A 13,204-nucleotide genomic window follows, 5' to 3' on the forward strand; every position below is an offset into this window, starting at 1 on the left:
TGCGAACACATGGCTGCTCACCAGATACTATACCTAGCTATCCAAGTTCTGGCTACTTCAGTTTTCAAAATGACTTAAGAATATTCAGTTAAGAAAAGTTACGTAAAGAATATTACCACAAACCATTTGAAAGGCAATATATATATTTGTAAACATAGTATTTTATTAACAAAGTGTTTACACCCCTCTTACCTCTTACAACAAATTTTGTAGTGATTTAGCATGTTATACTCTATAACAGTTTATTATAGAATATTCAAGCTAAAACAAAAGTTTAAAAGTATGCCAAATCTACTACCATTTGCAAATGACCCACTAACCAGCATTAAGTATAAAAAGAAAAATCTTACAACAAAAATCAAAAGATGTAGTTTTCTTTTGTCATCATCTACAAACAATACAGATATCACATGGTTTATATATAGACTTAGGTCCAGCCCAAGATTAAGACTGCAAAAATAAAGTCTTCAAACTTCCATATAAGCTTGGCAAACCACTATCACAATATTTCATCACAGGTAATCAGGTGTTGAGTCATGCAGTGAAGCCACGGCTATAAATTTGGGCTGTTTATATTGTTACAAAGCGGCCTAAACCATAAGCAACTTATTTTTCATAATAGACACTATTATAAAAAGGCACAAATATCTTAATTCCTTGCATTGGTCTTGAAAAGACATGACGTTCTTAGGAGAAACAAGAATTGCTGGTACGATGGCTTAGCATTTTTTTTTTTTAAATGTCTAGGCTCATCTCCATAGCTGTTATTCTTTAAGACTGTACGTAGGCTTGGATTTTGCACACTTTAACAAATGCTCTGTTACAAACTTAGCAAAGTTCTGACATGTAAACTATATCATCACGAACGGTAAAAACATTTTGTCACTTAATCATGTTGCCACTGGAAGCCAGAGCTGCCCATTCCCTCTCTGGAAATACTGGTGTTCCTCACTTAGAATTAGCTTTTGCGTTTTCTGACGATGCAGTAGACTTGGTGGGCAAACCCCACTGCTGTGACTGCATAAGACAGCCCAGGAAGGGATGTCACATGCACCGAGGAGGAGGCTGGTGCCATCTGTGTCTTTAAGGGAGGGACCGCTACAAAATGAGAATGAGAGAAATGAGGCAAGGAGTCTGCTTTCATCACAGAGAGGGCAAGATGTCAGTTCTTAAGAAGGTCAGAGGCATGACTGACAATTATGTGAGTGACTCATAAGGTGAAATGATGGAAAGACTGAGCTGGATGGGGGGTTAAAAAAAAAACTTCTTCAGGGCAATAAAGCTCTGTCTACACAATAAGACAAATGGTTTAAAAATAGAGCCAACCAATCGGTTGCTCTGACTAGCCAGCTGCTGGTAATTTTCCCCACACTGAATTGACTAGTCACTCTGACATCAGGGCCACGATCTGTATTAAGAAAACGTTCCGTAAGCTCTGTAATAACCTCATATGCAAAGTAAGCGGAGGTATGCAAATTCAAGCCCTGCTTTCAAAATTTTTCAGGGGATAGAACTGATTATTCAAGTCTAAATTTAATGAAAAAATTAATAAGGGACACATGATACTAGGACTGAGCCCCAAAGTGAAGTCATATGCTGCTGCCCTGTGCTAGTAAAGACCCGGTGGGAGTGGGTGTGCCCCCACCAGCCACCCTGCTCCAGCTAGGTGATCAGGGGGCTCTGCACCCCCACTGGGAAACAAGGTATGCTTGGCTTTCCTACAACATGACATAAAATATGGGAGTTTCCTGGACAACTTCAGTTCTGAGTAAAGATTACCGCCCTATGTGTGAAATGCTACTTTAAAGATAACTTCCTCCAAACTATTGCATTAAACAATTTGCTTCCTAAAACAGTGAAAAGTTGCTGAATCAAGAAGTGGCATCAAAACCAGCATGTTTTGTTTCTGTTGCATGATTAAGGAGAACATTACAGTTTACAGCTGCCAATTAAGGAAGGCTCTTTCAAGAAATTGTTACTGTCTTAGGATTTCCTATTCACTGGTGAACTCTAGGCACTTGAATTCCTGTTCACAGAAAGCTACCCAGAATTTTATTTGTTTCAACTATGAAGCATTTTCATGAGGCACTGGGATCATACAGATCTGAAAATGAACTGGCAATAAATTAAAACTTTTTTTTGGTAAATTTGTTAAAAGTCTCCAGGTTTTAATTCCAGTAGCTCTTGATGACACATCCTAATCTTACTATGGTTAAAATGTTCAATGTAATAAAAGGAAAAGAGATATTTCTTTTTACTGAACTTCTGAATCTTTTTGTTTTGAAGCCAAAAATATTCTACCTTATAACTGATTATACTCCTAAAGGAAAGAACACAGATATTAGTTATTGCTGATGGTACAGACCATCACATTAAAGTCGATCCTTTCAAAATCTACTGGAAGTCCTTCCAGATTTGTACAGAAAGTCATTTTCCTGTAGGCTAAGAGAACCCGGAAGGACAAACTGAGAAATAATGGAGACTCTTGGTTCTATTTATTCCCTTTCTTCATTATGTCTAATGAAACTTCATCACAGCAGGTCTCTCACTTACCATTCTCTTAGACTGAAGAAGTGGAGGCTCCTGAAAAATGTAATACTCTTCTAATATTTTTTAGCCTTTCATTTGCACATCAAACACGACAAATGCCCCAGAATTCCATTAATGTTTCTGGCAAATCACATAATCAAATTGCCTGGGTTTCTATTACTGGAAGTCAAGACACGTAACTCTGCTGTCAGGAAAAACTGGCAGTTGTTTCTTTCAGTCCAGGGCTAAATTCCACTACCACCTCCCTTTTCTGAAACTACCCTGTGTAATGTTTATCTGGATAAATCTGTCGCTTGGAGTGTTTTTTTTTTTAAATAGTACCACAGGAATTAAAACAAATCTCTTAAACCTTTGAATCATTTCTAAATGATTCAAGCTTGACCCTTGAAGGCATATTCCACTTCTTTCCTTTAGAAAATATTAACTGTTAGAGGTAGACTATCTCTTGGAGTCAAACAGTAAACAGAAGTCATGCTGCTAATCCCTTTAAAACAAATTTAAATAACAAAGATTTTTTTTTTTACACTATCTAGCTTATCACTGTTGTTGAACTTTCATTATAAAGTTAGGACAAGCATTTACAGCCAAGTGAGTTTAGACAGGGTAGTAGCCTGGGATTGTGGGCTGTCACTTCTCCAGAACGTTCTAAGCAGGTACCTAGTACAGATCAGAGTGAGGGGCTTCCAATAACTTTTCCCAGAGGAAAGGATTCTCTCATTACATAGACAGGTTCTTAGAAAGACATCAGTGTAGGTGGCTCATCTGTCACATACATGACATACTGTGCACCTATATCCTGCATACTAAAGGACCATGATCATGTTCTGAGTGTGTTCTGAAAAACTGAATGAAAAAATGTCATACAAACTTACGTAACTGCTTTGGTAACTCAATGTCAAAATATAAAAGCCACATGTGAAAATGAACAAATGCCGTTTCAAGCTCTGAGGCTGATGTGTCAATCAGTGTGTGTAGTTTGAACCAAACCTACCCACTTCAACACAAGTGCCATAAATTACAGATATTCTGGCTTGACATCTCTAGGAAAGCCACGGAATAGTTATCTAAGGGACATTTTCATTACTGTATCTTCCAGAGTTTAACTTAGAAAGGAGGTCTCCTAGACTTATTTTCCTTCTTGAGAACAGGAAAGAAATAAATACAAGACTTAAAAGTTCTGAAATTAAGTCTGGTTTTCTTCTTCTTTTTATATATTTAAAAATAATGGCAAGTGATCACCTCAAGAAGGATACCACCCCACTTAAAGGATGAGAGCAAGCCTCTTAATACAAAGGCTCCATCCTTTCAAACATGGGGTGGCATTCAGAAGTGCATGTATAATGAGAGATGGGCACTTCAAACAAATCCTAAATGGGCAGCAAGGAGGTATGCTATTTTAAAGGAACTAAATCTTCCAGTTGCTGTGTGTAGAACTTATTCTGACCACGGCTGAAGAGCAGGTGATGGAGGTTTCATTTGGACTTAGAAGGGCTTGCAATAGGTACTTCTCCTTAATCACTTCTTAAAGAGTTTAAAATGAAGGACTCTTAATCATATCCTTGCTTTATGTTCTTTTAATCACCAAATGATAGTTAATTAGTTATCATAGAATCAGAAAAACACTTGTGTGAAAGGGGAGTTCTGGAGACCAGCCATCACTAGGATGCGACACCTGCAAAGACCTTACTTCAATTTCTTTGAGAGGAATCAATATACACTTGCAGCTAATTAGTAAGTTTTCTCTTTTCAGTCCCAAAAGTTTTAAAAAATGGCCCTGTGTCTTAAGGGAACCAAAAGATGATGTGTACAGACAGGCTATATCTCAATTCTTTTCACATCTAGACTTTTCTCATAAGACACCACAATAAAGAATATATGAAATGTGTATTAGATTGTCATTTAGGTAAATCATCCAAAGCGTGTTCAAAATAAAACACTGATTCCGACTTTAATACTCATCTTTTCATTTTAGAAGCAAACAAAAGAAATTTTTTTCCCATTTTCATTGAGTACAGATTACAGATCTGATGTAGCAATGTGTTACTAAGCATTAAAAAGGTTGCACATGAAAATAGCGCCATGACCGTTTCTGAGACAGGCTGATGGAAACAAGGGGAGGAGGAATTTTTCCTCCCCAGAAATGCGTGAGGAGCAGTGGTGTTGCACAAGCCCACGGCACTCACTCCCTTAGGAAGGCATGTGGCCATAACCAAACAGAATCACTGTCTACATATGGGGAGGAGTATGAGAAACTGTGGGGACACCAGCTGTGGAGGGCTGAAGAGATGGACCTGTTTTGGGCTAAATGCAGAACATGTCCCAGGAGCACTAGAGGCATTTAGAAGCCTTGCCAACAGGGTGAGGCACTGAAGCACTGCGCCTTTTCCTGTGCACCCGGACGCCATGAAATCATCAACAGTGACTGACAGGTTTGTTGGCTAAAAATGTGAAGGTTGAAGATCTGCATCATCGTTTGGTGAAGTCAGAGAGGGCCACACATGCCTTGCCTCTTTGGTAATGAGGCGAGAGACCTCTGTTTTTATTTTGCTGTTGTGGAGATAGAGGCCCAGTAGTGGAATGTTTGGGACACATGGGAGCAGTGGCCAGATGCCCTGATCCATCTGGATTTATATGAAGTAAAGTTAAGCCACCTTTATTTGTAATGAGCCCCACCCTGGAAATGACGGGGTTTCTCCCAAAGCTTGCTAATTTCATGTTGGAAAGAAAGCAGGATGCTAGTGGGGGGGGGGGGGGGGACAGAGTCCCAAGTATTTTAAACAAAACGTTAGAATTTTCCTAACTACATTCCTTTTCTGTGATTTCAGTAAGAATAAACAACTTCAAATGCTTAAAATATACACCAGGGAAAAGGAAATAATTTTTTACTTAATCTGGGTTATAATTTTCCCATTAAAATCTATCCATATCAAGTGGGGGTCACAAAGAAGTAACAATTATTTTTAAGAGTTTCGACTGTTCACCTTAAGGATAGCTCTGAAAACAAAATTTAGTTTGAGATTCAAGCTGTTTCATTTCCTTTTAATCTTGTAAATTTCCTTCCCTTACAATACTCAGGTTGGAAGGGTGCCAAATTAGACCAGGAACAAATTTTCCCCAACTTCACTTCGGTGCTTTATTTTTAGATTATATTAAAAACCTCATTAGGCTCCCTGAGGGAAAAGAGTGTTAACCACTAACAGAAGCAAGGAAAATAAAGGAAATGGAAAGATAAGCTATAAGCTAAATTGTTAACAAGGAAAGCTCTCTTAAAACACTTGGTCTGAGGTTGCTGTAAAAGCTAAAAGAAACTTATTACCAAGACCAGGTGAGTGACTTGAACTTGGAGTTTATAATTTTTTATTTTACCCCAAGGCTAGGAGGGGGCTAGTCAGGCTTGTCAAAGTGGTGTATGTGGTCATGATGACTTCCAGATGGGATTTGGAGGTGAGAGGGTGGGTGGAGGGCCAGGCAGAGAAATCTTTAAAGACTGTTGTAGGCCAAGACTGCTCTATGCTTTGTGCACAACATGAATGTGCTTCAGAGAGTCTCTGTGGATAGGCTAAGATAGGTGGACATACACAAGAGACTGGGTGCAAGATTAAATGGAGTGTTGAATGAAACAGAATTTATTAATGTATTTACATAATTTATAATCTTTAAGCAATGGTCTATAAATATAGACTACAACTTTACATATGCTAAGCAACAGATAATGATTTCCCCTCCAAAGTATTTGGGTTAAATAAAAATTTGACAGCATTTACACCATTTTCTTTCTCCTTTCAAAACCACTGCTAGTTAGTTTAAACATATGCAACTCAATTTATTCCAGGCAGCTTCTCTATCACCGCAATCTTGATCATGACAGCTTATATAAAAATTGCCAGTAATGTGTTTGGTGACACACACATGACAGGGTTGGAATGCAGACCCAGGGTGAGCTCTGCATCTGCTGTTATTGTTCATTTGCTGTATGCAATCTGGGCTAATGTACTCAATGAAAAGTGCTTTAGAGATGGAATGAAATCGTTTCCATCAGTCCTATAAATAATCCATTTTAGCTTCAAATAATAATTGCCACCCCTTTACTTATGACAACCTATCACATTTTAAATGATACAACTACCTATAACAGCGGTAATGGGAAAAACCAAGGAACTTATAATCTCCACAAGGTCTTTTTTTCCCTCCAGAACCATGAAAGTGCTAAATTTCCCTTTACAAATGTTACATAAAACCCTGATTACAAAACTACTCAATTTAATCCTACCATCTATACAATTATATGTTCCTTTTCACAATGTCAAAAGCCAATGATGTAGTCCCTTTGCACACCAGAGATTCTTTACATAACAGAAGTCCACACGCTGGAATATTATTGCTGCAGTCTCCAGAAAGGACACAGGACCGGTCACTTTCCTTGAACCCTTTATGCATGAGGAAGACCCAAGCCCGGCTAGGCGAAACCTGGCGGCAGGGCACCCAGGCCTCCCGTTAGCTTTCAGGACCACCTACTTCATCATCAGGCCTAGGGGGCTGAGCTCAGTCAGCAGCAGCTCCGCTTCGGCTCGGAAGGCTGTCTTCGGAGTTTGAAGCCCTTACCGCCAGATGGCGGGTTGGCGTCAGTGGATGGAATTCTTCGACCTAAACCAAGAGGGAAGGAAAGGGAGTGAGATCTAATTTTCCAAATCTGTTCATTCTCAGACACAAAAATTTTGCAGATGCAATCTGACAGCTTTCATTAAAATAAAAAATGTTTCATAAACTGTCAATTTTGGAATAATTTTAGACTTACAGTAAAGTTGCAAACATATGCTAGAGGGTTGCTGTATGCCCCTCCCCCGATTTCCCCTCGTGTTACTTTCTTGTATTACACAGGACGTTTGTCAAGATGAAGAATTCAACATTGGTACATCACTAGGAACTGAACTCCTGGTTTCTTTCAGATGCCGTCACTTTTCCCACTAATGTCCTGTTTCTTTTCTAGGGTCTCAACAAGGACATCACATAGCAGTTAGAAAAAAATTTTTAATTAAAAAAAAATTACATGTTTTAAAAAAATGTTCTGAGTAGGTATTGTAGGCACATAGTAAAAAAAAAAAAATCAATAAAATGCTCATGGCAGAGGCCACCTTCCAGAGACAGGTGTGACAGACATGCACTGTACACACACCTGTACTTGTCTCCCTTCTTAAAACACAGACAGTGTGTACTGTTCTCCCCCTCGCTGTTTTTCACTTATATACCCTGGGGATTGTTCCATCACAGCATTCCTTTTAATAAAAGTTCTATGATACTGCATTGTATGGATGTATCATAAATTTACTCATTCCCCTGTTGATGGGTATTTCGTTTGTTCCCAGTATTTTGTTGATATTGACAATAATGCAAAAAACGTCCTTGCAGGGGGCCATCAGGTGAGAAATTGGGGATCAACAGAGGTGAGGCTTAGAACCTCATCCCCCCTGTTCTGAGAGAAATCTTCTGCATCTGTGGATGTTTTATTGCCCTTGTCTAGCTTGGATTAACACATAGTCTACAGGCACACACCTGATCATCTACATTTGCTCTCTTACAACACTCAACTATGTTTTCTATCTTTATCTTGCATCTACCTACCACTTCAGCATTTTATTAAAAATAAAAATAATAAAGAGAAATGTGGTATCCACATATAAATCAAGTATAAAAATCAAACGAATATTCATATTTGAACTGATTGTTTATAGTTCATAACGTGTGATCAAAACCAAAAGTTTCTGTGATGACTGCCCTTATACTGTTCACCATGTAAGAACTTATTCACTATGTAAGAACTTGTTCACCATGTAAGAACTTGTTCGTTATGCTTCAGAAGATTGGAGACTGACGAGAATTAGGCTTGGGGTGAATTAATGATTGTGCATTGAGCACTGACTCCCCTATACAGAATTTTATTGTTGTTAACAACCATTTGATCAATAAATATGAGAGATGCTCTCTCTCAAAAAAAAAAGTCCAATTGTAAAATAAATAAGTAACCGGGATGTAATGTATAGCATAAGGAATATAGTCAAAATATTGTGACAACTTTGTATGGTGATAGCTGGTAGCTAGAATTATCATGTATATAAATGTTGAATCACTGTGTTGTACACCTGAAACTAATGTAATACTGTGTGTCAACTACCCTTCAATAAAAAATAATTATCTACAAAAAAACCCCAAAAAAACCCCCCAAAAAACAAACATCCTTGCAACCCTATGAATGCATGTGTAGGATAAACTAACAGGGGTAGAAGGGCTGGGTCACACAGTTCTACGCCTGGGTATTTATCTGACACACATACTGTATTCCCAGTGTATGTCTAGCACAAATGCAAGAAGGACATGCAATTTAAATTTTGACAGATGCTGCCAAACTGTTCTCTGAAGAGGCTGTGCCACTTTTTTCTCCTACCAACAATGCATGAGAATGAACAGGTTTCACTTTACTGCTCTGTGATGCATAATGTCATTTTCGAGAGAAACCTTACATCACCCATCCACCTACCTAGCTGATCACTGCAGGGCTGCTTCTTATACAAAAGCTTTCCTGACTCTCTCCCACTTCCTAACTCTCTCCCACACCACACTGAAATTAATAAGGAGCCAAAAGCATGTTATTATATATTTGTTTATGCAACTATCTCCCTTGAATTAGACCCTAAGCTCTTCAAGGGAAGAGATCCTATTTCTCATCTTTATGTTTCCAGTACCTACCAGGCACAGTACCTGGCATGGAGGTGTTCTGAAAGCATGAATTGACATATGCACTGTTCGGCATTAACAAGGCTGAGACAGAACCTGCCAATTCTCAGGTCCTAAAGCCTAAAGCCTAAAGCCTCCAGCATGTCGAGCAGCCTGTGAATCTGGGTCGGTAGCACACAGCAGGGTTCCGCATGACTAGAAAGTGTCTCCCAGTGTGTCCTACAACTACATTAAAAATGCCTGTGGACACTGTTGTGAATTAATCTCAATTTTAAAAGATTTACTAAAGTTTCCTGTCATTACACATTTCTCAATGAATAGATACTAGAAATACAGCTTCGTGACTTGGGAATAGGCAACGATTTCTTAAACAGGAGCCAAAAAATGCTAACTATAAAGAAAAATAAGGATAAATTGCATTACAGTAAGATTAAAAACTCCAATTCATACAAAGAGTTGATTCAAAAATCAAAGTCAAGATACCAAGTAGAAGATCTTTCTAAAACACATAAATCAACAGTGGAATCATATCCAAAATAAACTATAAACATTAAGAAAAAGGCTTAATATAACCTAATAGGAAAGTGGGCAAAACTTCACAAAAGATATTATATAAAAGTAAGTAAACATTTAGAGAGGTGCTCTACTTCATTAACTGTCCTAAAAATGCAGGCATTCTCATACACCACTGGTGTGAGTGTGCACTGGGATAACCACTTTGAACACACGCTGGAAGTGAATTAGTACTGAATACGTGCATATACAATGACCCCGTAATTCTTCTCCTGCATATAAAACATACCCAACAAAAAATGTGTACATACTGGGCATGAAGCAGAATGTTCACAGAGGTACTATGTGTAATGACTCTAACACACACACACACACACACACACACACACACCAATGATGAGAATGAACCGTACAATGACACGGATTAATCTAACAAATGTAAAGCACCGCTAAAGAAGCCAGATATATCTATTTAAAAATATATAAAGTATGGGAAGTGGGGGTATAAGTGGAATAGGTGAAGGGCATAAAGATGTACAAACTTCCAGTTATAATATAAATAAGTCACAGGGACAGAAAGTACAGCATTGGAACACAGTTATACCTAATAACTGCACGGTGACAGACAGTAACTCCATTTATTGTCACGAGCATTTTATAAGGTATATAATTATTGAATCACATTTATATGGTCAATTAATATATTACAAAGGAGGCAAGAATATACAATGGGGAAAACAGTGTCTTCAATAAATGGTGTTCGGAAAATTAGACAGCCAACACGCAAAAAAATGACACTAGATCACATTCTTACACCATCCACAAAAATAAACTTGAAATGGATTAAAGACCTAAATATAAGATGTGAAAACATAAAACTCCTAGAAGAAAACAAAAGCAGAAAACTCTTGAACATTAGCAATTTTTTTCTGAATACATTTCCCCATACAAAGGAAACAAAAGCAAAAATAAACAAATGGGTCTACAACAAACCAAAAAGCACACCAAAGGAAACCCTCTACCAAATGAAAAGGCAGCCTACTAAATAGGAGATGATATTTGCAAATGATATAACTGATAAGGGATTAATATCCAAAATACATAAAGAATTCATACAACTTAACACCATAAAAACAAAATAACCCAACAGAAAAATAGAGGACTCAAATAGACTTTTTCCAAAGAAGACAGGCCAACAGGCACATGAAAAGATGCTAAACTCACCAGGGAAATACACGTTAAAACCACAACGAGATACAACCTCACAGCAGCCAGAGTGGCTGGTATCCACAGGACAAGAAATAAAAAATGTTGGTAAGGACGTGGAGAAACGGGAACACCTGTGTATTCCTGGTGGGAATTTAGAATGGTGCAGCCTCTATGGAAAAAAGTATGGCGATTGCTCAAAAACTAAAAACAGAAATATGACAGGACCCAGTAATTCCATTTCTGGGTATTTACCCAAAGAAAACAAAATCACTAATTCAAATAAGTATACGTACTTCTATGTTTACTGCAACATTTACAATAGCCAAGATATGGAAACAACTTAAGTGTCCATCTATAGATGAATGGATAAAAGGATGTAGTATATATACACAATGGAATATTAATCAGGCATAAAAAAGAATGAAATCTTGCCATTTGCAACAAGTGTGGACCTAGAGGGTATTATGCTAAGTGAAATAAGTTACAAATTGATTTCACTTATATGCAGAATCTAAAAAAATAAAACAACAAACAAAACAAAAATAGACTCATAAATGTGGAGAAAAAACCGGTGGCTGCCAGAAGGGAGGGGGCAGAGGGATGTGTAGGTGAAGGGGATAAAGATAAAAAAATTCCACTCATAAGTCACAGGGATGAAAAGTACAGCACGGGGAGTATAGTGAAGAATATTCTAATACCTTTGTGTGGTGACAGATGGCAACTACACTTATTGTGGTGAGCATTTTGTAATGTACGTGACTGTCAAATCACTATGTTTTACCAATATAATATTGTACATCAACTATACTTCATCAAAAAAATTTTAAAAGCAGAAAGAAAAAAAAGTATAAAAATAGGCAAAAGAAACTGGAAGTCAGCAGTTAGGATGGTGGCTCCTCTGCAGGTAGAGGAGGAACTGGAAAGGAAAGAGTGAGGTTCCGGGCAGTGGTCTCAGTGCCAAGGACAGGAGGATACTGTTGGTGAAAACCTCTGACTTTACACTTCTTACATGAGTGCTTTTCTGTGTGTATATTACACTTCAATAAAAAGTGCGTTAAGCACTGTGCTAATGAAATTTTACAACACCTAATAGACAGCAAACTTCATATCTAAGGTTTTCTAATTTTTGTGAACATATACTTTTTATTTTTCACAGTTAAATGAGTATATACATGCACATTTTTTATATAAGCACTTTCACTACTGGCGTAGTTCACTACCTTCCTGTTTTCAATATTGCAAGATTAAAGAACACTTAAAAAAAAGTGATTAATTTTAGCACACTCATGACACCACACTCATATTTTAGCTTGAACTGTGAAAACTTCCTGACTGGCCTCAGGTTGCCTTTCAGGCACACATCTATCTGGGTAACTGTTATTTACAATCTAGGAGGACAATAAATTTCATGACTTTCAACACTGACACTGGACTGGACTGGCGCTGGACTGCAGGCTGTACCCACCAGGCCACTGCCTACCCAGTGGCACAGGGGCTGGGTAGGCCTGCACAGTACTCTGAAAACACTGGAATTAGTGGCTAAATCTAAACAATGGAACATGTTACATAATATTCAGACCTCTGGTTCTCTGAACAAACTAAAATCATCAAAAAATAAAAATACTCACCTCCCCTGCCACTCCCCCTCCCCCAGCAACCAGGGGTCTACATTCCAGCACAACCCCCAACCTGCCAGCTGTCATCAGTGTCACCAGTGCTTCTGATAGTGCCCCAGGCCCAGTACTGGCTCCACAGGTGGGCTGTCCCTGCCTGGAACTGGGGGATGCTGGAGTTCATAACCCTCCTTCACGTGGCTAAGGGCACTGCCAGCTTCAGTAATCTCAGGTCTCACCAAGGATGGACCTTGATGAGTAAGTTCACTGTGACCTCTGGGCCTTTTCTTGTCCTTCATAGAGAAACCTGACATGTTCAGTTAGCAAGAATCCCAGGTCTCTGCACGGCCCCCTCCGTCAGGTCTCAGCTCCAGTGTCACCTCCTCAGAGAGGCCTTCCCTGACTGCCTACAGATAAACTCTCACTTCAGCTTGTATTATTTTCTTCTAATCACTGTTTATCATCTGAAAGGACCTTACTTAGTTTTGGGTTCACCCTGTCTCCCACAGTAGGACGTGCACTCCAGGGTGCAGGGGCCACGCCTGTCTAGTTCACCGCTGTCTCCTGAGCTTGGAACAGTTCTCCACAGA

At 38.6% G+C, this 13,204-nt stretch overlaps 1 protein-coding gene across 2 annotated transcripts in view; it reads right to left on the minus strand.

Moving 5' to 3' along the window:
* Window positions 1-6,153: 6,153 nt before the first annotated feature.
* The window catches only part of RAB22A (RAB22A, member RAS oncogene family), a 46,346-nt gene continuing 39,295 nt past the window's right edge, over window positions 6,154-13,204 (minus strand). For both annotated transcript variants that reach the window (XM_073236405.1, XM_037006354.2), the window contains exon 7: window positions 6,154-7,194. In XM_073236405.1, coding sequence (XP_073092506.1) covers window positions 7,093-7,194 — 102 coding nt within the window. In that variant the 3' untranslated portion in view covers window positions 6,154-7,092. The remainder of the gene's footprint in view (window positions 7,195-13,204) is intronic.

Source organism: Manis javanica, chromosome 5 (assembly GCF_040802235.1).
Source record: "Manis javanica isolate MJ-LG chromosome 5, MJ_LKY, whole genome shotgun sequence".
In the NCBI taxonomy this organism is placed as follows: Eukaryota; Metazoa; Chordata; class Mammalia; order Pholidota; family Manidae; genus Manis; species Manis javanica.